A 24,433-nucleotide genomic window follows, 5' to 3' on the forward strand; every position below is an offset into this window, starting at 1 on the left:
CTGATAACATAGACTCAGCTTTTGGAAGGTCCACGTGGTCCTTTTCAACTTTGGCCTTTCACATTTACTTTATAATATTAACTTTCACATTTACTTTATAATATCAGGATCGAACAACTTCAAATAAAAATAAATCTGGATGTTAAAATCCAGGACCCTACACCAAGGGAATTAAAACACTTATGTCCCCAGATTCTCTTTGCAGTTATTAAAACTCCAGCTACTATTGTGGCCACCCAATAATTGTCTCTCCCATAGTCTCACCTGATGGGGAAAGCCTCTTTTTCTTAGGGCACTGGAGTTCAGCCCTCTGATCTGCTAGCTGGTCTCTGTGGATAATTAACTAGGGGGAATCAGCCAGGTCAGACTATTCTGGGGTTATGAGGAAACTCTATGTGAGATGCTAAATTGGGAGCAAATATTGATCAGTGAAACTTTGAAGTTCCTAGGGTGCTAGCTGGGGTCGTTGCTTCTCCCGGGTGTGGTTCCTCTCCTAAGAACTACCTGATTTCCAGGCCAGAAGAACTGCTGGGCAGGTCTCAATTTGCCTATGAGAGAATTGGGGGAAATGAGGGTTTTCTTTCTCCTTTTCCAAGTCTCAGCCACAAACTACATCCTCTATAAACAAGAACTTTTGACTTCATGGGTGCTGAGACCTCTGCACTTTGCTACCTCCGTGTGGGAAGATAAAAGGATTGTTCACTTGGAGCTTGGGGTTTGTAGATAAGGTGCCCTGATCATTGGGTCAGTTTCTCTCCACCCTTAGGTCAATTACAAAGATAGGCTTAGGAAAGTACTAAAGTTCTGAGGTGTTCTACCCAGGGAGCTTAGGAGTGATGTGTAAGATTATTTTCAATTCTTTTGTCATTTAGTGCAATAGTTTCTGGAGGAGCAGAGGGTAAGAGAGCCAAGTGGGAGAAGTGTCCTAGAGCCCTTTGGAAATACTGTGGATGATGTGACAAAAACAGGGAGTGTCTAATGCCTGATCTTGGACGGAAGGCAGATCTGCAGCCTGTGGCTGAATGTGGGATGGGCTGGCTCTATGGGGTTGTATGAAGAATGACAGAGTAATAATGTCCAGGACCCAAAGACTGAAAGATGCAGGCGCCTTCTCATTAAGAGGGCCTTGTAAGACTTAGATTCCTTACAGTTCACAAATAGCACTAAATATTCAGGCCCCTGTTTTTGCTCTTCTCCACATAGTGGGGTCCGTATCTACAATACCAGAATTTCTGCTGTTCTCAAATCACCTTCATTAAGCAGCCAACTTTGGCATCATAGCCTGCTTTCCACACGATGTCACCTCCATGGTCATGAAGTCATTAGCCAAAGACATTCTTTAAGAAGAGTGCCAAGCGGGTGGGGGAATGCAATGGTCAGTTGCTGTGTGCTGTGACCTTCAAAAGTCGTGTGCTGGAGCGGTATCTTTCGCATTCTCCCGAGAATCCGAAATGTGTTAAGGGCAAAGGGAAAAGCCAAAGAAGGAAGTTAACTGAGTTCTCAGGCACATCCTAAGACACCTACGGTCCCCTCTCCACCCACTCTTAATTAGCCTAATCCGCATGGTCCAATCCTCCCCGCCAGAACATCTGTCAGTGGCTCAAGTCCCGCCCCCCCTCCACCTCGGTCCAATGGCCGAGTCCATGGGGACTCCCCGGCGAGGGGCGGGATCGGGTTTCGGCCGGTGGGCGGGGCCTCGCTGAGGACCCTGGGCTGGGCGCCTCTGCCGGTTCGTCTACCGTCTCCCGCAGCCGCCTTCTTTCAACCTTGTCCGCCGGTTGGCGCGGTCTCCGTTGCAGCGGCGGCCGTTCCTGTCGGAGCTGCAGCTCTCTCTCCGCTTTCCTTCCCGCCACGTCTCGGAGTTCGCCCGCCATGGCTCTCCTCACTGCGGCAGCCCGGCTCTGGGGAGCCAAGGTGAGCGGCTCAGGGAGGGAAGCGCGTCGTCGCGGGGTGGGGCTGAGGCGACCGCAGGCCCTCCGGCATCGAGCCTCCCTCCCGCCCCGGAGCGCACCCCTCCGCGCCTTAAAGGGGCCCGGCCTTGGCCGGCCGCCAGCCGTTCCGAAGCGGCTAGGCCATGTGCCGCGCTGCCCTTCCTTCCGGCGCCGGCCTGCGGTCCCCGGCCGCCCGGGCCCGGGCCCGGTCTGACTGTCACATCCGAGGTGCCAGTCAGGGATACCGGTTCTGGCCGAAGGGCCCAAGAGTAGAGGTGTGGCGTGCCGCCGGAGTTGGGAAGAATTGTTTGGAGGAGGAGTGGGGGTGAACGAATGTGCTCACTTTGTCACCGGGCCAGGGCTGGAGCCGGGGCTAATTGGGATCTGCTTTGTAGGGAGAGTCCTGTCAGGACCTGTTCCGTTTCTCGTTGTAATTGAGGCCTTTGAGTGACTCGGCCGGGTCAGTTTTGTCAGGGTAGAGCCCCCAGCTCCTCTTTGTCCTTGGGAGTCTTAACTGTACAGAGGAGGAGCTAGGGTAGGGTGGGGCATTTCTGTTAAACCTGCTGATAGAATATCACTGATGACTCGAGCAAGAACCAGAAAGGTTGTTCCACCAAGCTGCAGGCCAATAAATGAAGACCGGCTAGCGGAGTAACACCAACCAAGGTCACATGACCAATTTTACTCTTTAGTTGTGCGGGTTTTCCTGCTAAGTCTTAAGTCTCCTCTAACCAAGAGTACTTCCTCTTACACCCTGACTTGGACATTTTTGCTTTTTTGAATCCAGAAATTCAAGTCCAAGTAATAACTGATTTCAGATTATCGTTGCTTTGGGCTCCGTATAGCTAGTTCGGCGCTTTTAGCAGAGATTCAGCAATGCTGAGGGAATCTCAGCCCCCTAATCCAAGTGGGGACAGTCCCACAAACGACTTTGATTTCTGTAAAGAACTTAGGGTTTCTCACTTCCGTAGACAGCTTGAAGCTGAGTATACCTGGAGAAAAGAAGAAAGGCAGAATGGTTTTGACTTGATCTATGTAATTCATAGTTGCCAGGTGTGCACAAAACCTGTAGAATTTATCTTGGGGTTCTTCTGAGCGAGCACCCAGAAACAAGGTGGAGACTTTTTACTTGGTAGATATTTGCCTGCCTTGTCTGATGCTACTCCTGCTGCCAGGGAACTGGGTAAGGAATCCTCTTGGGAAATGAAGCAAGCTTTAGACGGTGTTTTGGCAGAATAGCGGACCTATAATTAGATCATTTCAGAGCTGCTCGCCCAGACCAGATAGTCTTAACACAACTTAACTTGAAAAAGTCTCTGAATTTACCTTTTGAGTTTATCGTGTCTGTTAGGGCCCTAGGAAATCTCAGAATATTTTGGGGATGACTGTGCTGCCATTCTGGAAACCTTAGATGTCTTTTGGACTTAGTTGGTGAAGTACTTGCCTTGCATCGGTTGTGGCAGTGTGCGCCTGTCTTCCCAGCACTTGGGAAGTGGAGACAGAAGCTACATACTGAGCTACAGGACACCTTGCCTCCAAGGAAAGGGGTAAAGGGTACTCTTAAAATGAGCAAAGCCCAGAAGCAGATCTTGATGGCTTTCAACTGTAAAACAACACTGGGAGCTGAGGCGGTAGAATCATCACAAATTCAAGGTCGCCAAGCGCTGTGGCACACCTTTAATTTCAGCATTTGGGAGGCAGAGGCAAGCAGATCTCTCTGTGAGTTTGAGACCAGCCTGGTCTACAAAGGGAGTTCCAGGACAGCTAGGACTGTTACACAAAGAAACCCTGTTTCGAAAAATATAAAAAAGAAAACAAAACAAAAAAACAAATTCAAGGTCAACCTGGGCTGCATACAGAATGAGTTCCATTAAACTTGAACTCAAAGGGTAAGTGCTTTGCTCTTGGCAAGCATAAGACCTGAATTCATATCCTTACCTTGTAGACAGACTCTTCTGGGGGGCTGCCAGCTCACAAAAACAAATGACGCGAAGGTTATTAATTAAAGCTTAGCCTATGGCTTAGACTTGTCCCACTAGCTCTTATAACTTAAATGAACCTATCTCTTGGAATCTATATTCCTTTATATGGATTGGCTGCCTTTACTCTGCATTGCTCATCTTGCTGGCAACACCACCTTGCTAATTCCCAGAGCTCTCTGTCCAGAGTCCCTGCTGTAGCTGTTGGCCATTTAGGTGTGTCACAGTGACACATCTTCACACGGTGTAAACATGTTACATGTGCCTATAACCCTCACAGTGCTGGGATATGAGGAAGAATGGGGACAAGATGGGAACTCTGCCAGTCAGCTAGCAGAAACAGATTTGAATGAGAGACTGTAAAAAAATATTAATGAGGTGAAGGGCAGTAGAGGAAGACACCTAAAGTCACTCTGGGAGATACAGCTCAGAGATAGTTTGCCTTGAATGTGTAAGACCCAAGGTTTATAGCCCTCCAGAGTGTGTGCGCCTGTGTGCACATGTGCTGGAATTACCTCACTAATGTACGGTTGTAATTGCAGGACTGAAGAAGCTGAGATAGGAATCTAGGAAGAGGTTACATCCCAAAAGTTTCAGGCCAGCTGGGGACTACATGTTAAGGGAAAAAATTAAAAACAATTAGAAAGGAAAAATTATTTTTACCCCCCTGCCCCCAGTCTATGTAGACAGATAAATAGATCTTGGCCAGGAGGTGTGTAGTTTATACCTATCCATACTTGACCTGGGTTTTGTCCTGGTGTTTCACAGGTGTCTGGGTCTGTAGGCTAGGAATTGAGTAGGACCATCGGTTCACCTGGAGGCTTTTGAAGTCAGGATGCTTAGTTAGCCCCGTCTAAAAGGAATGCTGTTTTCTTCCCAGACAGAATCTCATCCTGTATCCCAGTCTGGTCCAGGATTCTTTCTCTTTCTTCGGTTTAGGTTTTTGTTTTGTGTTTTTGAGGCAGGGTTTCTCTTAATCCTAGCTGTTCTGAAACTTGCTTTGTAGACAAGATGAGCCTTGATTCAGAGATCCACCTGCCTCTGTCTCCTGAGTGCTTGGGATTAGAGGCGCGCTCTGCCACCACCTGGCAACACTCTTGATCCCTATTAAGTCTGTCCCAGGTGCTGGAGTTACAGGCTTGTACCATCCTCCTCATCCACCCTGAAGGGAATTTTGTACCAGTGAGAATTCCTTCTCTAGATGAGGATGTTTGGAAAGTTGAAAAGATCAGTGCAGTTTTGCATTAACAGTGACTTGCAGCGTGTCCACGCCATCACCCGTTTTCTATAAACCCTAGTCCGAAGTTAATTTCAACAAAGCAATCATTTTTCTCCCATGAAATTTTGCTTAACACCTGAAACTTGTATTTACCTTCCTTGACCAAGTGGAGGTTACCTTGTGTTAATTGTGAGATAAGTCTCTTTGTTCTTACCTGCCTTTAAATTGGGAGCAAGTGAATATGAAGTCAGGGCATAGACAGGCTTCAAGGACAAGAGTGTGGTCAGTGTAATTGAGAAGGGATCTATGACATTTCTGGTTCTTAGAAACCGGGCATGCTAGCCCAGGAAACCAGACGTGGCTGTGAGCTAGAGCCACACAGTAATTCCTGTGCCTCATGTCAGTACTTTCAGGGAGGATGAGTAGGGTGTGGAATCTGAAGCAGTGAGGCAGCTTCTCGGTGTCTTCTCAGCGTCTGCCCATTCTCACAGCTGCCCAGACTCTGGGGCATTATTACCTGGGTGCAGATCACATCGTGATTCTGAAGACATGGATAGAATCTGACAGTTTATATTTTTTGGACTGATGATGTGTGATGCTTGGATTACAAGCGTGACCCACCACACCCAGTTTATTTTTTCACATGATTTAGGATTCTTGTAAAACCTAGAGCAGAGTCTTAGGAGCTGAAAACAAAAGCAAACTAGCAGCAGTAAGGAAATCATTTAGTATTTCAAGGAAAGTGTTGAGGTGACACATCAGTACTTTAGTGTTTGTGTGACAACTTGTGTCTGGTGCATGTCACACTCTGGATGTCAGGACAGTTTATACGCCTTCATTTTTTTTTTCTCCTACAAATGCAGATCATCAGGCTTGGCAGAAAGTGCTTTTACTTGCTGGACCTTTTCACCAGACAAGGCATAACTTTCAAAATTAAAAGTAGTAAAGGTTAATACGTTAAAAAACAGTAAATTGAATCTAGAGAGATGGCGAATCCGTTAAGAGTGGGAACTACTCTTGTAGAAGACCTGAGTTTGGTTCCCAGCACCCTCACAGGGTGGCCTTACAATGACCTTTACCTCCAGGTCCAGGGGATCCTACGCCCTCTTCTGATCTTCTTGGGCACCTGCACACACATGGCATGCTCAGACATAAAAGCAATCTTTAAAAATAAGTTTTATAAGCTAGGCATGTTGGCAGTTACCTTATTTACATCATTCTGGAGGCAGAGGCAGATGGATCTCTGTGAGTTTGAAACCAACCAAAAGTTACGTAATAAAATAAGCTGAGACAGAAAGCTAAGACTATTCGTTGTTTTCTGTTTGGCGACTCAGTCCTTTTTGGAGGTTTGAGTGTTATTTTTTATGGTCTTCCTGTCTGAATAATTAGTGGACCTGTAGGCAAGTAGGACTTCTACTGATAGAAAGGGACAAGTGGGAGCCAGCAAGGTGGCTCAGCAGGTAAAGGCACTTGACCACCAGGCCTGATGACCACTCCCATCCCAAATGTTGGAAAGACAGAATCAATTTCTTCATTTGTTCTCTGACACCAAAGCCATGGTGCGTCTGTCTGTGTCACTCAAGCACTTAAATAATTCCATAGTTAAACATTTTTAAAGGAAAATGACAGAACTACTGTTAGCATTAGGGGTCGGCGTGTGAGGTCTGGACTGCTCTGCTCGGGCTGTGAGTAGCCTGCCCAAACACTGCAGGCTGACTTCCAGCATGCATTGTAAAACACAGGCTTTAGTTCTCTCTGACCTGGTTCTGGAAAGAGGATTCTTTGTCCTAGGCCAAATTTTTGTTGCCATTGTGTGTTTTGATTTTTCTTTTGGAGACAGGGTTTCTCTGTGTAGAAATGGTTCTGTGTAGCCCAGGCTGACCTCGAACTCACAGAGATCTGCCTGCCTCTGCCTCCCATGTGCTGGGATTAAAGGTGTGCACCACCACCACCTGACTTGATTTTTCTTTGATTTCTCTGAGACAGGGTCCCACGTAAGTGAGGCATGCTTTAAACTTCCTTTCAAGGACTAAGACTATAGATGTGCACCACTGTGACAGAGCTTCGTGTCTTATTTTTGAGATTGATATGATAAGGAGACAGTTTTTATTTATTTTTGAAACAAAGTCTCACGAGATAGCCCTGGCTGTTCTAGAACTTGATATGTGGACCAGGCTGTCCTCGAACTCACAGGTCTGTCTGGCCTCTGTGTCTCCACTGCTAGGATTAAAGGTGAGCACCACTGTACTCTGCCTGATTTATTTCATTCTGAGTATGCTTGTGTGTTTGCCTTCTGAGAGCAGTGGCTTCAAGCCCTCCAACCCCGCAGCGCCCCCCCTCCCCCTTAGCTAGAGTTGCAGGGGATGTGAGCTGTCCAGCATTGGTGCTAGGAACTGAACTCTGGTAAGGCAGTCTGAGCCACTGTGCCATCTCTCCTAACCCATTTTTTGGTAGAGTCTCTCTATGTATGCCTGGCTGATCTGGAACTCACTGTATAGAGCAAGCTGACCTTGAACTCTCAGATCTGTCTGCTTCTCCCTCCAGAGTGCATCACCACTCCTGACTTGTTTACATGTTTTCCTCTCTTTTTTTTTTCAAATATTTACTTATTTATTATGTATACAATATTCTGTCTGTGTGTATGCCTGAAGGCCAGAAGAGGGCACCAGACCCCATTACAGATTGTTGTGAGCCACCATGTGGTTGCTGGGAATTGAACTCAGGACCTTTGGAAGAGCAGGCAATGCTCTTAACCTCTGAGCCATCTCTCCAGCCCTTTCTCTCTCTTTTTCTTTCATTTATTTTGGTTTTTTGAGGCAGCAGTTCTCTGTAACAGCCCTAGCGGTCCTGAAACTTGCTTTGTAGACCAGATCCACCTGCCTCTGCCTCCTAAGTGCTGGGATCAAATCAAAGTGGTGAGCCACCACCATCCTTTTTTCTTAATACAAACAGTTCTTTCTGCATTAGAAGCCCCTGTAGCTTAAGATTTTTCCTAGTGGTTATGGGTGAGTTCTGCTGGTATTGTATGTGCTTCCCCCTTGCTTTGTCATCTGTTGTTTACAGTGTCTTGTTAAAATCAGGGTGCTTTCTCTCAAGGCTTCTTTTTGTTTTGTTTTATGTGTATAGGTGTTTTGTCGGCATGTTTGTCTATGCACTGTGTGCATGTCTGATGCCTGAAGAGGCCAAAAGATGGCAATGGATACCCTGGAAGTGGAGTTACTGACAGTTGTGAGCCACTGTGTGTGTGCTGAGAATTGAACCCAGTCTCTTGTAACCACTGAGCCATCTTTCCACCACTACCCTAGCTTTTGGTTTTTTTTTTTTTAAGACAGGGTCTGTGTATTCCTGACTGTCTTGGAACTCTGTATAGACCAGGCTGGTCTCAAATTCACAGAGATAACGCCTGCCTCTTCTGAGTGCTGGGATTAAGGCTTTTGACATGTCTGACCTCTCTCAAATCTTTAATGTTGGAGTTCCTAGGAATGTAGGATGATGTGCCTAGGATGGAGAGCAAAGAAAAAATGTCCCTGTAAAAGAGAACCCTTCATAGGAATTAGTGGTCTAAGATGAGAGGAATAAGAGTCTAACAACCATATTCAGTGGTTATCCAAAGAAGATTCAAGAATGTGGAGTAGTAGTTCACATTTGTTCACTGATATTTGACAATTTGCTTACTGTCCTATTTTAGCAGGAATCGTCTTTTTTTAATTTATTTAACTTTATTTTATGTGCATTGATTTGAAAGTGTCAGATCTCCTAGAACTGGAGTTACAAGTAGTTGTGAGCTGCCATGTGGGTGCTGGGAATTGAACCCAGGTCCTCTGGAAGAGCAGCCAGTGCTCTTAACCACTGAGCCATCTCTTCAACCCTTTAGCAGGGAATATTCTTTTTTTTTTCTTTTATTAAATTATAAAAGTTTCCATTTCAGCCCCTCCTCCCAACACCCTCCCACTCCCCCCACTCTCTCTCCTCCTCCCTCTCCATCCCCTAGAGCAGTCAGGGTTTCCTGCCCTGTGGGAAGTTCAAGTTCCTCCCCCCCCTCCCTCCAGGAATATTCTTAAGTAATATAGAAAAGTTCTTTGAAGCATTACCTGTATATATCTCATTGGTCTTTTCCCTCGTGGCCCTGTAAAGTGGAGGCGGTGTTGTGTTGTTGTCAGCACATTTGGGAACCATACTCCGCTCCCATCAGTAATAGCAAACTCACAGGGCTATACCTTGTGCCTATGTATGATCCCACTCTCACGAGGCCAAGACAGGATCCAGGCCAGCGTGGGCTACATAGTAGGACTTTTTGTCTGAGAAATGAAAAGAAGCCAGAAGTAATCAATCATTTACAAGCACACCTGAAATCCCAGCACTAAGGAGTCCACAGGAGGAGCGTGGATTCAAAGCCAGCCAGGGCTACATGAGATCCTGTCTCAGTAAATACAAAAAGATCTCTGTGAGTTCAAGCCTAGCTAGAACTGTTACACAGATTAAATCCTATCTTGAAAAACCTAAACAAACAAAACAAGCAAGCTCAAGGCAACAGCATGTGAGTTTGAGAAGAAGAAAAAAAACCTCATAATGGTTGTGGTATTTCCACTTTCGCTGTAGGGACTCCTGGCTGTCAGCCATTACTCACCAAGCTTTAGCAGCTCTCTCTGGCTCTCCCCATGAAGGAACTGACCTATTGAGTGAAGTGACTGCCTGCCTCACCTGACAGCTGCTGATCAGTGAGGTGATTACTTGTGGCAAGCAACCAGATGCCAAAATCTCAACTGTCACAGCTCCAGGGCTGGGGAGGAGCTAGGGGGAAAATGTTCGGAAGTGATCCGCCTGCCCCATCAGTGGTGTGACTTGAGCATACTGTGTAAGGCCATTGTGCTGCTTTCTATGGAAACCACCAGGTAGCAAGTGCCTCCTATACAGCGCCAGTGCTGCCAGTGAAGTTTGAGGGGTTCAGGCAGGAGTATTGACAGGCGTTCCAGGTTAGTGTGATATATACTGAGTTCCAGAACACCCTGTCTCAGAAAAACCTGCTATCCCAGCACTTGGAGAGAGCAGAAGGAACAGGAGTTTGAGGCCAGCCTTGCCTATATGGTGAGTTTAGGAACAACCTATACCATAAGTGATCCTTTCTCAAAAAAGCAAAAACTGATACCCCTCCAAAGAAAATAGGAAGTTGAGGTCTTATTATTAAGTAAAATTAGTCATTCATCCTTTCCTGGGATTTGACAGATTTCCTCCTGTGATGCATTCTGGTTAGACCAGAATTTTGGCACTTTATGGATTGTTACAGCCAATACAACTCTTTGCCCCCTCCCACTTTTAGGATCTCACATAGCATAGGCTCCTCAGACTGGATATGGTTTGTAGCTAAGACTGATTTGGAATTCCTGATCCCTCCCTCTACATACCTTCCAACTAATTGTATTATAGGCCTGTGACCATGACACCTGGCTCTTTTCTTTTTTCAAAAACATGGTTTCTCTCTGTAGCCCAGGCTGGCCTGGAACTTGAGTCTTCAGCTGCTTCAGCCTTTGTAGTGCTGGGATTACAAGCATGTTACCGCCATGCCATACAAGACCAGTGGTGAACGCTACGTTTAAGTGTGCGGGTACATGTACATATGGAGGCCAGGGACAAGTTTGGGTGTCTTCTGTCACTGTCCGCTTTAATGCCTTGGGACGGGAAGCTCACGTGTTTTTGGCTAGGTTGACTGGCCAAAACTCTTAGGATCCAGTTTCTGAGTTATAGCTACAAGCTGCTATGCCTATTTTGTTCTTAATGTTTTTCTTTTCTTTCTAACAGCCTATATTTTTACAAGATACTAGTTATGGACTAGAAATGGCATTTAACATAAATGTCAAAACATTCCGAAAAGAACTTACTGGTCACATTTATTTGATAACAAAATGCTTTGAGATTTAACAAAATACAATTTAGTGTTGATGTCTGGCTTTTATGAGGGTGCATATGCTTTAAGCTTGCAGAGTAAACACTCTTGCCCACTGAGCCATCTCCCACACCCTAACATTGACTTTTTAATTACCATTTTAGAGAATTGAACAGTGAGGTTTATGTTAGGGTCTCATAGCCAAGGCAACAGGATGAAAATGGCAGGCCTGTATTTAGAACTTGCTGTGCTTTTTGTGTAAACTGTAGATTGAAATAAAGTCTGAGATCCAAGTCTGAATTTCCATTAGTTTGTTTTTATTTATTTTTGGGATGTAATCTCTTTTGGTTGAAGACTGGGCTCAAATTCATGCAGTTGAGGGTGATCTTACTCTGATTCTCCTGCCTCTGCCTCCGGGGTGCTGGGATTATAGGCTGCATACTGTATAATGTTTCTGGAGTGCTGGAGGCGGGGGAATCCACGGGTTTGTGCATGTTAGACAAGTGTTTGAGTTACATCCTCATACCCCTTATTTTTTTTCATTTTTTTAAATTATTTTTTGTGTATGGATGCTTTGCTTGCATGTATGACTGTGTACCATTGGAAGCAGAAGAGGTCATTAGATTTCTTAGAATTAGAATTATAGATGGTTGTGAGCTGCAGTGTGGCCGTTGGTAACTCCAGGTCCTCTGGAAGAGCAGCTAGTACTCCTGCGAGCCATCTCTGCAGACTTGGCCTGGCATAGCGGTGGTGATCCCACTGCCTCTGTCACAGGTACGCACATTCCATGTATAGCTTTCCTTTCCAAATCAAGTATTCTGTGTTCATTGTAATTAAAGGTCTAACTTGAATTTTTCCTTGATCATTTTGAATAGTTTGTTAGTCATTGTTTAGAGTCAGTAAGAATGTGTGTGTACAGTGCACATAGATAATATATAAAAATGCCAGGAATGGTGGCACACACCTCCAAACCCAGAACTTGGGAGACAGAGACAAGTTGATCTGAGTTCAAGGCCAGCCAGAGCAACATGAATGAACTTTGGCTGAAAAAAATAAAAATTAATATTTGTGTGTATATCTATCTATATGTGTGTGCATACTCACACAGTTAAAGAATTGAGCAGGATACCAGGAATAGTGGTAGTGGGTTTCAGTTCAAGTCCGTAAGTCTGAGAGCCTGAGAAGTGCCAGTGTCAGTCAGTCATGTGTTCAGAGGCAGAGGTCTGGTGTCTATGTTTGGAGAAAAGTATTTCTAGCTGGGAGAGACAAGAGGCTGATTTACCTTTTCTGGTTTTGCTGTATGAGGTGCCCTGCTGATGGGGTTCATACCCATGTTGAGAATCCACTCAGGCTCACATTCTAATCTCTTATGGAAACATCTTTATTTTAGGTGTTTTTTTAATTTTTTTTTATGATTTATTTATCTTTTTATTTTTATGTGCATTGGTGTGAAGGTGTCAGATCCCCTGGAACTGGATTTTCAGACAGTTGTGAACTGCCATGTGGGTGCTGGGAATTGAACCCGGGTCCTATGGAAGAGCAGTCAGTGCTCTTAACCTCTGAGCCATTTCTCCAGCCCCTATTTTAGGTGTTTTTAATACTCTCTCAAGTTGGACTGAAGAAATGGCTCAGATATTAAGAGCACTGCTGTTCTTCCAAAGGGCCCACGTTCAATTCCTAGCACCCACATGGCAACTCATAACTGTCTGTAACTCCAGTTCCAGGGGATCTGACACCCTCACACAGATAAACATGCAGGCAGAGCCCCAGTGCACACTAAATGAGTAAATAAATCCTAAAGAAATACTCTCAAGTTGACACTTAAAAACGTATGTCACACAGTTTCCAGGGTGACTTACTACCTTCAAAATTCCTCTAATTTATTTATTTTTCCTTTTTCTTGTAATTTTTAATTTTATGTGAATGGGTGTTTTTGCATGTGTGCCTGAGCACCACTTGAATGCCTGGTACCTGCAGAGGTTAGAAGTAGGCACTGGATTCCCCAGAACTGGAGTTATAGGATGGTAGGTGAATAATCTTACCTATTCCTCATTTCAGGGAGCAAGACAGAACATGATTAAAGTGTGCATCAGTTGTGATTAGCATCTTTGTATAGTCACTACACGCAATACCCTGCTTGCTCCTGTCTGATTCTCTGGAAAATAAAATAAGCCAGAGGGTTAGAAATGCTCTTGTGAAAGGCTGCCCTGCCTGTAGGCTGTCCTAAGTGATGGAGAGAGTACTGCAGCAGCAGTAACTGCCCAGTTTCCTATTGACAATTAAATCTGGATGGACTAGATGCTCTGTATAACAACTGTGCTGTCTAAGAACCCTGGTGTGTGAGAAAAGCTCTTAGAGGAATACTAGTGATGCTATGGATATGAGAAGCAGGCTTCTGCCAGACTATAAAAGTTTGTCAGACTGTCTTTAAGGTGAAAGTCACTGCAACTGCTTGATTAAAGGAGGGAAGGATATTCATAAGGATTTTGTCTTAATCTCTTTGCAGAATTCATCCTGCATTGTTCTTGCTGTCCGGCATGCCAGTGCTTCTTCCACGGTAAGATTTGGCAAGGATGCAGAATCATTGTAGCAGTCTGACTTTAGGACAGACTGTTTGGCAACTACTTGCCTTATTATCTTAAGTCTATTGAAATTAACCAATAATTGTTACTGTTATGATTATTATAATTACTATTGTTTTAAGAAATATTTTTTTAAATTTTATGTTCATTAGTGTTGTGCCTAGCTACATGTAGGTCGGATCTCCTGGAACTGGAGTTACAGATGGTTGTGGGCTGCCATGTGGGTGCTGGGAATTGAACCCAGGCCCCCTGGAAAAGCAACCAGTGCTCTTAACCGCTAAGCCATCTCTCCAGCCCCTTAAGAAATAGCTTCTTCAGTGGCGTAGTACTGTGGAAACAGCAAATGTTTTCCCTTTCGTTTCTGTACTGCTGAGCATTAAACCCAAAGCCTCCTCACACATGATATCAAGTACTTTACCACGAAACCATGCTCATAACCCCTAAATGAAATAAAATGTACTGTTTTAAATTCTAATACAGGGTCTTATATCCCTTTTATCAAATTCCTGAAGCAGGGTGGCCTCACTCACCTTTCTGCCTTGGTCTCTTGAGTGCCTTACTTTTTCAGTTTTTCAAGACAGGGTTTCTCTATGTAGTCCTGACTGTCCTGAAACTCACTCTGTAGACCGGCTGGCCTTGAACTCACAGAGATCTGTCTGCCTCTGCCTCCTGAGTGCTGGGATTAAAGGCATGCGCCACCACCACCCGGCTATGACTTTTTAATCATTGATTAAGTGAACATCACTGTCCATATCCAGGATATTTTCTTTTCTGCAAAATGAAGGTCCCATTCACTCCTCCCCGTGCCTGACTGACAGAGAGATGATAACAAGCAGTCTTCATATATGTTCTTCACAGTAGACAACCCTCTATGTTTTCCTACCTATTAACCCTTCTATTTCTCCTTCTAGAATTTGAAAGATGTATTGAGCAATCTGATACCTAAGGAGCAGGCCAGAATTAAAGCCTTCAGACAACAACATGGGAAGACAGTGGTTGGCCAAATCACTGTGGATATGGTAAGGGCTGTGGTGTCTTAGATGGAAAAAGTAGCCCTGTGACGTATGCCACAAAGGTACCATTTTCTTTACTGGTAAACAATGAAATGTTAGGTTTATGGTATTCCTTAGAAAATAGTTCTTTTTTTCCTGCAAATTTATAATTAAGCCTAACCTTGTTCACCTATGACAAAGATAGATGCAGTTTCTAGTTCTGTTCCCAGCTTTAGCTAGGGCCAGACTGTCTTCTGATTGTTGTCGCGGCCATCTAGTTAGACTGCAGGCCCAGTGAATCCTCTGGTGCAGCCTTAGGATAACTTCCTAAGCTTTTCAGTCAGTGCTCCTTCCTCTTTGCCCATCATAGATCTAATTCCATTTAGCTCATCATTGGGAATGTGGAGAGGGGGTTAAGAATGGTCATGAGGAAAAATAAAATACAGATAAGAAAAGGAAGCAAAGGCAGGTACATTAAAGAAACAGCAGTGACTTGGTGCAAACGCTCATTGCCTTAGCTAGCAGCCTTTGATAGAACACTGATTCAGTTCTAGAAATCCAACCCCCAGAACCTACCTCCCAAATGTAGTCTTGTGGGTGAGAGAGTAAAGGTCTTCTGAGCCCAGGAGCCCCAACCACTGCAGGCGGGTCCATGACGCTTGCTCACACTTCTCTCCTTAGATGTATGGCGGCATGAGAGGAATGAAGGGACTCGTGTATGAGACGTCGGTTCTCGATCCTGATGAGGTAAGACGCCATCATTCATCAGTGATTGTCCATACAAGTACAGACTAGGACAGCTAGACACAGGTTCCTCTCATGTACCTCCGTACAGAATAAGAGAACAAAGGCAGAATAAATATGTGAAGAATAGAATTTTGTTTTTGTTTTTGAAGTTGTAGCCTTGGCAGGCCTGGAACTTGTGGTTATACACCAGACTGGCTTTGAACTCATGGCAGGTGCCTTTTTGGTTGAAAAAACAAAACACATTTATGGGGCTAGAGAGGCGACTTAGCAGTTAAGAAGTTAAGAAGACACCCACACACAAACTCATACACTCATGTGCACACACAATTGAAAGTAATAAAAATAGCCACATCTTTAGCCCCAGCACTCAGTAGGCAGAGGCTGTTAGATCTCTGATTTTAACAATAATTATTTTTAAGTGAATATTTATAAAATAAATATAGTTTTTCCTTTTTTTGGTTTTTTTGTTGTGGGTTTTTATCTATTTTGTTTTTTCAGGGCAGTTTATTTCTGGTTTTGGTTTGGTTTTGTTTTGTTGAGACAGGGTTTCTCTATGTAGCACTGGCTATCCTGGAATTTACTACATAGACCAAACTAGCCTTGAACTCAGGAATCTGTCTTCTCTGCTTCCCAAGTGCTGGAATTAAAGGAGTGTGCCACCATGCCTGTTTCTTGTTTGTTTGTTTAATAAGTAAAACAATAAGTGTTTATATATATATATATATATATATATATATATATATATATATATACACACACACACACACATACACGTACATGCATGCATGCATACTTAAAATACACTTTTAAGTAAATACTTGTTCTTGTATGTGTTCATATTGTGACAAGTCTCACATTTCACACTGTAAGTGTGGAGGTCAGAGGACAACTTGTGGGTGTTGGTTCTCTTGCATCGCTGTGCGTCCCAGCGATCACACTCAGGTGCTCAGGCTTAGTAGAGTGTGTTTACCACTGAAATGACTGATGATTAAGTTAGGACTGGTCTATTCTGTGACTGACAGATTAATAAATTGGGTCGCAATTGTCACTTTCTTTCTCAAGGGCATACGTTTCCGAGGACATAGTATCCCTGAATGCCAGAAACTACTGCCTAAGGCTAAGGGTGGGGAAGAACCCCTACCTGAGGGCCTGTTTTGGCTGCTGGTAACCGGACAGATGCCAACAGAGGAACAGGTATGGTCAACATTGGCCCTTCCGATTCCCCTTCCTTGCTTTTCTCTAGTCTTCAGCATTTAATCTTCATCTGCCCATAGCTGGAGTTTATAGAGTGCTTCGAGAAGGAGTGAGCAGGGTCTGACTGGGTCTAAGCGGATTGTACCCTGTTGGGTTATCTTTACTCAGGCATTTCTGAGTGAATCTTCTTTTTCGCAGGTATCTTGGCTCTCACAAGAATGGGCCAAAAGGGCAGCTCTGCCTTCTCATGTGGTCACCATGCTGGACAACTTTCCTACTAACCTGCACCCCATGTCTCAGCTCAGTGCAGCCATCACAGCCCTCAACAGTGAAAGTAACTTTGCCCGTGCTTACGCAGAGGGAATCAACCGAACCAAGTACTGGGAGGTAGGAAATTTGAGTTGTGTGATTGGACTGTAATGGGGTTTGGAGTACCTGAATGTGAAGAACACTTCTGGCTTAGTTGAGGAATCCACTTCACAAACTGAGGCAATCCCCAACACTAAAACAAAAATTCACTATAAGACTTGTTAAAATTGTAAAGAAAATAGAGAATTTTTTTGCCTATTAATTTATATTTTGTTTGTGCACTCATAGCGTGTAAAGGACAGAAATCAGCTTAGGAATTTGTTTTCTCCTCAGACAGAGTCTGTACCATGGATCGGTTTGTCAGGTGCCACTGTCCACTGAGCCAGCCCCAAATAAGGAGAACTTTTATGATCCTTAGGATTTGGATGAATGATAATTAACCACACTGTAGTCTAGGAGGGCTGATGCCAGTCACTCTGGGCTACTGTGGGAGAGACAAAGACTACCGTCCTGTTTGTAGAATCCTAAAATGAAGAGTGACATGTGTTTGTGTGTGCGTGCGTGCACCAGAGTGACATGACATGTGTGTGCGTGCGTGTGCACCAGAGTGACGTGTTTGTGTGTGTGTGCATGCACCAGAGGTCAGCACCAAGGGTCTTATCTTTTCCACTTTATATTCACTTTATTTTTTGAGACAGGGTCTTTCACTGAAACTGAAGCCCCATGAATTGGCTAGTCTGACTGGCCAATAAACTTGGAGAGATCCAACATCGTGGTTATAAATACTGTTGCTTTGCCTGGGTTTTTACAAGGGTGCTGGAGTTTCAAACTCAAATCCTCGTGTTTGAGTGCTTGAGTAGTAAGCCCTTTACTCACTAAGCATCTTGTGGTATACAGAAAGTAACCGCCCACCCCCTTATGTGCACCACTTTTGTAAATGGTGGTGGTGGTGGTTGAAGGGATCTTGCTATGTAGGTAGCACTTACTGCTGTCTTTGAACTCGCTGTATAATCAGACTGTTCTTGAACCCGTGAACCTTCAGCCTTCTGAATACTGGGATTATAGGCACTTGCCATCGCACCATTTTATGAGAAGCTGAGGACTGAGTGCTGTTTGCATACTAGGCAAACAGTCTTCAAGGTTTATTTATGTGTATATCTGAGCCATTGTGAGTTTACTTGCACCATATGTATTTAGGAGCCCATGGAGACCAGATGTTGGGTCCTCTGAGACTGGAGGAATTGGGGGTGCTTATGTGTTGAAGCTTGCATGTGAAGATCAGAGGACAACTTTTAGGATATGGTTCTCTCCTACCATGTAGCGCCCAGGAGTTGAACTCGGGTCCTTTACACCCACTGCTCAAATAATTGTTATAGCTGTCCTAGAATTCATGCTGTAGACCAGGCTGGTCTCAAACTCACAGAGATCCACCTGCCTCTAACTCCTAAGTGCTGGGATTAAAGGCGTGCGCCACCACAGCCTGGCAAATATGCCTGGGTTTGTTCACATACAAGACTCTTCAAGGGGGAAAAAAAAGGGTGTGCCACCACTGCCTGCCCTTTTGTTTTTCAGACTCTCCCATCTTTGCTCTCTTTCAGATTCGTTACTTCTATTTTCATTATTTTCATTAATTGTTGGTACATGTGTGTGCATGCGTGTGTATAAATAGGTAAATATGACCTGCTTGGTCTGTATAATGTTTTTTGTGTATGTGTTTTCAATAACCAGTTAGTGTACTCTTCTTGATATATTTTTCAAGATTTATTTTTGACATGTACGGGTGTTTTGTCTGCCAGTCTGTGCACCACCTGCATGCAGTGTCTGTGGAGGCCAGAAGAGGGCAGTGGATCCTCTGAACCGAGTTAGAGATCATTGTTAGCGTCTGTGTTGGGTGCCAGGATCCTCTACAAGAGCAAGTGCTCTTAACTGCAGAACCGTCTCTCCACCCATGTTTGGATGAACTTTTAGGTGAATGCTAGGCATCAAGTCCAGGCCGCCTACTTGCTGTACAAGTTTTCTAGCAAAGTATATGTGTTTCAAAACCTTGTATAATAGATCTAGCATAATATGTATCTCAAGCCTTGAAGAAGCTTTTGCTATACAGTAATTGGTCAACACTGTTTTGACTGCTAACATATGTAATATTTTCAATGCAATCTAAACTATAAAATTAAACATTAGAATAAAGAAATAAGGAATTAACTTTAGAAAATGGGCCAGTGAGATGGCTCAGCAGGTAAAAGCATGTATGCAATCCCAGGAATCTGACCTCAGTTCCCAGGACCCACATAAAGGTGGCAGGAAGGAAGGGACTTCAGAGAGTCGTCCTCTGATCTCACTATGTGCTGTGGACGTGTAGGCTCTGCCTCTTTACACACACATTATACGCATATAAAATTTAAAGATGTAAAGGTAATGTCCTTTACCTCTAACCCATCCGTGTAGTGTAAAGTTATACTACCCTAAGCACATCGCAGTGTGGCACATCAGGGTTCACATTTTACTTTGATACTTAACTGAGGAACCTCAGCTCATGTATATGTGCTCTTATGGTCAGGAGGATGGAAACAATGGAGAATTGTGGGTTATTAGAAACCTACGTTGTAGTAGTTTACTCAGTACGTGGTTATTGCTATTCTGTACCTTGAAATATACTTAATATATAACCACGCAGCATACAGCTATCAACTCAGACACTGTCTGCGAAGGGCAAACAGTATTGCAGCCTAATGCTTTGTAGGTAATTCCTCTTTTCTCCATCTTTTTTTTAATCAGTTGGTTTATGAAGATTGTATGGACCTGATTGCGAAGCTACCCTGTGTGGCAGCAAAGATCTACCGGAATCTTTACCGGGAAGGCAGCAGCATTGGGGCCATTGACTCTAAGCTGGACTGGTCCCACAATTTTACCAATATGTTAGGCTATACTGATGCACAGTTCACTGAGCTTATGCGTTTGTACCTCACCATCCACAGGTAAGCTAGATTTAATAATTATACCCCATAAATGCCTGGATTGAGCTGGGTGGTGGTGATGCACACCTTTAATCTCAGCACTCAGGAGGAAGAGGCAGGCGGATCTCTGTGAGTTTGAGGGCTGGTCTACAAAGCAAGTTCCATGACTGCCAGGGCTATATACAGAGAAACCCTGTCTCAGGGGGTAGGGGATGGGGAAGCAACCCTGGATTGATGGGAAACTCTTTGATTTGTTTTGGGTTTGTTTTTTTTGTTTGTTTGTTTGGTTGGTTTTTGTTTTTTGGTTTTTTTTTTTTTTTTTTTTTTTTTTTTTTTTGAGATACAGAATCTTTCTACATAGCCCTGGTCCTAGAACTCACTATGTAGATCAGACTGGCCTCAAACTCATAAAGATCCCCCAGAGCTGCCTCTGCCTCCCAAGTGCTAGGATTAAAGGCATGTGCCACCATGCCCAGCAATGAGGGTAGGGACCTGATTTAAAATGTAGGACTACATTTTAAAGCTCCTTAATGTTATTATCTGGGAACAGATGACCTGTATAGCAAGGGGGTATAGGTAGAAACATCTTTTTTAAGGATTGAAACTTGGCAAGAAATAAGGAAGAAAAGCTGAAAGCTTTAGGGGAATTGCTTCTGATTTGAAAGAACACACACAAGGGAATCCATCAGCTTTCCAGGAGCTCCCTCTTCTGGTCACCATTATTAAAATAGGGGAGATAGCTGAGACTGTAGTTCAGTGCTGTTTGCCTAATGCATGCTTTAAGCTCTGTATTTGATCCTAACAGTGGAAGTAGGGGTGGAGAGAGGGAGTAGGCACAGCTGACCGGCTAGGGTGTCAGGAGCCCAGAAGGCCAGGATCTGACAAAAGAAAAGCAGTGTCTCTGTCGTAACCAGCTCTTTCCTTTCTCACTTTGGTCCCCACAGTGACCATGAGGGTGGTAATGTAAGTGCCCACACAAGCCACCTGGTGGGCAGTGCCCTTTCAGACCCCTACCTGGCCTTTGCAGCAGCCATGAATGGGCTGGCAGGGCCGCTCCATGGACTAGCCAATCAGGTAAGACTAGCTTTCTTTTTCCCGTTCTGTGTTTTTTACTCACATGACCTGTCCCCCATCTTTATACTCTTTCCTTGGCATGTATATTGACATTCCTCTTCCCATCCTAAACTTACCATAGGAAGTGCTTGTCTGGCTAACACAGCTACAGAAGGAAGTTGGCAAAGATGTGTCAGATGAGAAGTTACGAGACTACATCTGGAATACACTCAACTCAGGACGGGTAAGCAACCAAGAGACTAAGACCCAAACACTGAAATTTGAAAGAAAATCCCAGGCTATTGAGACCTTGTCTTAAGGAAAAAATAAAAATAAAAGAATAAAAGCAGCCCCTGCATTAGCTAAAAAACTGCCTCTTTTATTGTTTCCCCATTTGTTTGCCTTGTGGATTTAGTTTTCTTTTTTATGATGCTCGGCTTGAACCCAGCACCTCTGGCTAGCAAGGCAAGTGCTCTACCACCTAACTATTTTCCCAGCTGCTGCTTTATTTATTTATTTACTTATTTATTTATTTTAAGACAGGGTTTCTCTGTAGCTTTGGAGCCTGTCCTGGAACTAGCTCTGTAAACCAAGCTGGCCTCTTGAACTCACAGAGATCCGCCCTCCTCTTCCTCCCGGAGTGCTGGGATTAAAGATATGCACCATCACCGCCCAGCTGCATTATCCTTTTATTTAGAGACAGGATTTCCACTGAATTACCCAGGCTGACTTTGAATTTACAGTCCTGCTTGAGCCATCAGGACCAAATGATCCTGAAAATGAAGTTCTACCTGAATATGCCAGCTCTGTGATCCCCCCGCCCTTTGCAGGTTGTTCCAGGATATGGTCATGCAGTGCTAAGGAAGACTGACCCACGGTATTCCTGCCAGAGAGAGTTTGCTCTGAAACATCTGCCTAACGACCCTCTGTTTAAGCTGGTTGCTCAGTTGTACAAGATTGTTCCCAATATTCTCTTAGAGCAAGGGAAGGCCAAGAATCCTTGGCCCAACGTAGATGCTCACAGTGGGGTGCTGCTCCAGGTGAGTCCATTCTTTCCTGCTTGCCTTCTTACTTTGCACCACTGTTTTGCTCTTTGCCGTGCACAAAACTCCCTAATCAGAATAAGTGCGAGGAACCCAAAGCCTCATGCAGGGCCATTTATTGAGAGTTCTCACTCGGTAGCCTTGAGTGGCTTGGAACTCTATATAGACCAGCTTGACCTGGAACTCAGATCCATTGCCTCTTTGCGTGCTTTGAATGAAGATGTACATGCACCATCAGGCCTGGTACTTTTTCTAGTTAGTTGGTGGTAAATGTGTTTATAGTCTCTGTGTGTGCTGACACATGTATGTGCATGTGGATGCCAGAGGTGATGTCGAGTGTTTTCCTCTGTTACTTTTCATCTTACTTTTTGGAGTCTCTTAGTGAACCTGGGGGTCATTGATTCCACTCATAGTGACAAGCTCTAGGGTCCTCCTGCTCACGGGATTTCAGGCATATGCCATTACACCCTGCTTCTGTGTGCATGCTGGGAATCTGAACTCAGGTCCTCAGTCTGAAAGGCAAAGAGTCTACCAACCAAGATGTTTTCTTGGCCTCTGACTTTAGGCTTTTGATCTCCTGCCTCAACCTCTTAAGTAAAGTAGATAGAATTTCAGGTCTCCAGCACCAGGTTCCCCTAGAGCAAGGTCTCCTCTACCCTCCCTCACAGAGCCTTTGACAGTCGGGCTCTTGACTGAGCTATAGCTGTATTACTTTTCCTAATGCTCTTTCAAATTATTTAAGGCTGAGTGGGCTAAGACTATGGATTAAAGAGGGAATGGAGTCTCTAAGGGTTTTTGTTGCCATAGACTTGTGTGTGCCACTGTGTCTGGCTTTTAATAAAGCTTTTTTTCTCTTCTACCCTAACAGTACTATGGCATGAAGGAGATGAATTACTACACGGTCCTGTTCGGAGTGTCGAGGGCACTGGGTGTGCTGGCACAGCTCATCTGGAGCAGAGCCCTAGGCTTCCCTCTAGAGAGGCCCAAGTCCATGAGCACGGATGGTCTGATGAAGTTTGTGGACTCTAAGTCAGGGTAAAACGGGAGATTGCGGGAAACTGACTATAAGAAAAACTTCCTATAAAGAGGAAGTTTAAAATAAAGTATAATTTTGTTTTGTTTCAGGGGCCTTTAAGACTTAAGATTAACCTGTATCCGAGGCACTGAAAATACATTTGAAGTTAAAATATAAATTAAGACTTAAAAGATGAAAAGCAACCCCTTCTTCCCTCACCAACTCACTTCCCTCCCTGGTATGAGTTGTCTACCAACTGTAGGATGACCAGGACTAATGCATGTGGTCAGGTTAGATCTGGCTACCCACCATCTCTAGAGTGAGAGTCTGGCTCCTCTTGTTTAGGTCAAAGCAGGTTATAGAAAAGCTGCAGTCCCTCTGTGAAGTTTTTGCTACCAGCCCTCTGAGCCACTGAGGCTAGGGCCAGGCCCCTTTTGTTTCCATAGGAATCATGTTGGGTGTCAGCTGTGTCAAACCCTAAGGCCTTTTCCTGTGTACACAAGCACTTCCTAGAAAGATCTATTGGTTAGCTGGAAATGAATATTGGTTTTTTGGCAACTTTTGATGCTATCAAGTGGCCATAAATGGCATGGCATTTATTTTATTGGTACCCAGCATTTGATTCTAATTCTCTCTTTAAATTATACTATTAAATTAAGGTCTGCAAGTGTTCTGTTTCCTCCCAGACTTCCTATACCTGCTGTGCCTCAGCTAAGGAGGCTCTGGGTCTCCCTTGTCCTAGCCTTGGCTAGGGTCCTCTTAGCAGGTCTGTGATCTGTGGTCTTTCCAGTCATTTGGCTTTTCAGTACTTAATGTGAACTAGGCCTTTTACTTCCATGGAACATAAGCCACTCTCTTCTGACCTTGGTTTCTCCTGTTAATATGCTCTGGCACACACAGAACAAGGGCTCAGGAATGACCAGCCTCTTCATGGTCTGGTCCCAGGGGTTCTAGCCTTTCTTTTTGAACAGAAAAATGACTTGCGATTGGACATAGTTCCCTTTGAATATCAGTTGGACCTAGGGTTGAGGGCATTCAAAATAGTGAGTGCCTTATCCCCTGCGTCAAGGACATGTCCCTGTATTTATCGATGCCACTCTCTTGCTCTTCCCTTCCGAGCTCACAGTATGATGGTTATCTTAGCAGCCCCGTTTGCACAGATCTCCAGTGACTCAGAAGCTATACTGCCTTTTCTTTGAGAAAGGGTTGAGATACACTCCTGTTGTGCTCCCTCCTTACCCCAGACTCCTGCCTGCGTTTGTGTGGAACCCAAACCCCAGCACCACACTGTTGAGATGGACACACACTGTAAACCCCTGGGAAACTGTTAAGTCATGACGCAGACTTCAGGTTGTTCTGTATAAAATGAAAAATAATAATAAATGTTTTTATTAACAATGCTTGAGCTTGCTATTACATAGGCCTGAAAGAATCATTATGAGGTAAGGAATCTGGTTAGGAAGGTCTGAACTAGTGAGTGATAAGTGATTCTGTGTATATCCCTTTTTCTTTTCTTCCGGCAAGTTGGACATTC

The 24,433-nt window shown here is 44.3% G+C and overlaps 1 protein-coding gene and 1 non-coding gene across 2 annotated transcripts; both read left to right on the forward strand.

The window, feature by feature from the left end:
* The first annotated feature begins 1,710 nt into the window (after positions 1–1,710).
* Cs (citrate synthase) lies at positions 1,711–24,297 on the forward strand. The gene is made up of 11 exons (XM_048418820.3): positions 1,711–1,914; positions 13,517–13,567; positions 14,504–14,611; positions 15,266–15,331; positions 16,394–16,525; positions 16,724–16,912; positions 19,610–19,809; positions 20,733–20,862; positions 20,984–21,085; positions 21,672–21,881; positions 22,753–24,297. Exons 1-11 carry the CDS (start codon positions 1,873–1,875, stop codon positions 22,921–22,923), a joined length of 1,401 nt encoding a protein of 466 aa, XP_048274777.1. The 5' UTR covers positions 1,711–1,872; the 3' UTR covers positions 22,924–24,297.
* Positions 13,033–13,162, forward strand: LOC125390132 (U8 small nucleolar RNA). Its single transcript, XR_007228664.1, has one exon. It is a non-coding gene; the product is annotated as a U8 small nucleolar RNA (small nucleolar RNA).
* Positions 24,298–24,433: the final 136 nt, after the last annotated feature.

The sequence above is a fragment of the Myodes glareolus genome, chromosome 26 (genome assembly GCF_982192425.1).
Source record: "Myodes glareolus chromosome 26, mMyoGla1.1, whole genome shotgun sequence".
NCBI lineage: Eukaryota > Metazoa > Chordata > Mammalia > Rodentia > Cricetidae > Myodes > Myodes glareolus.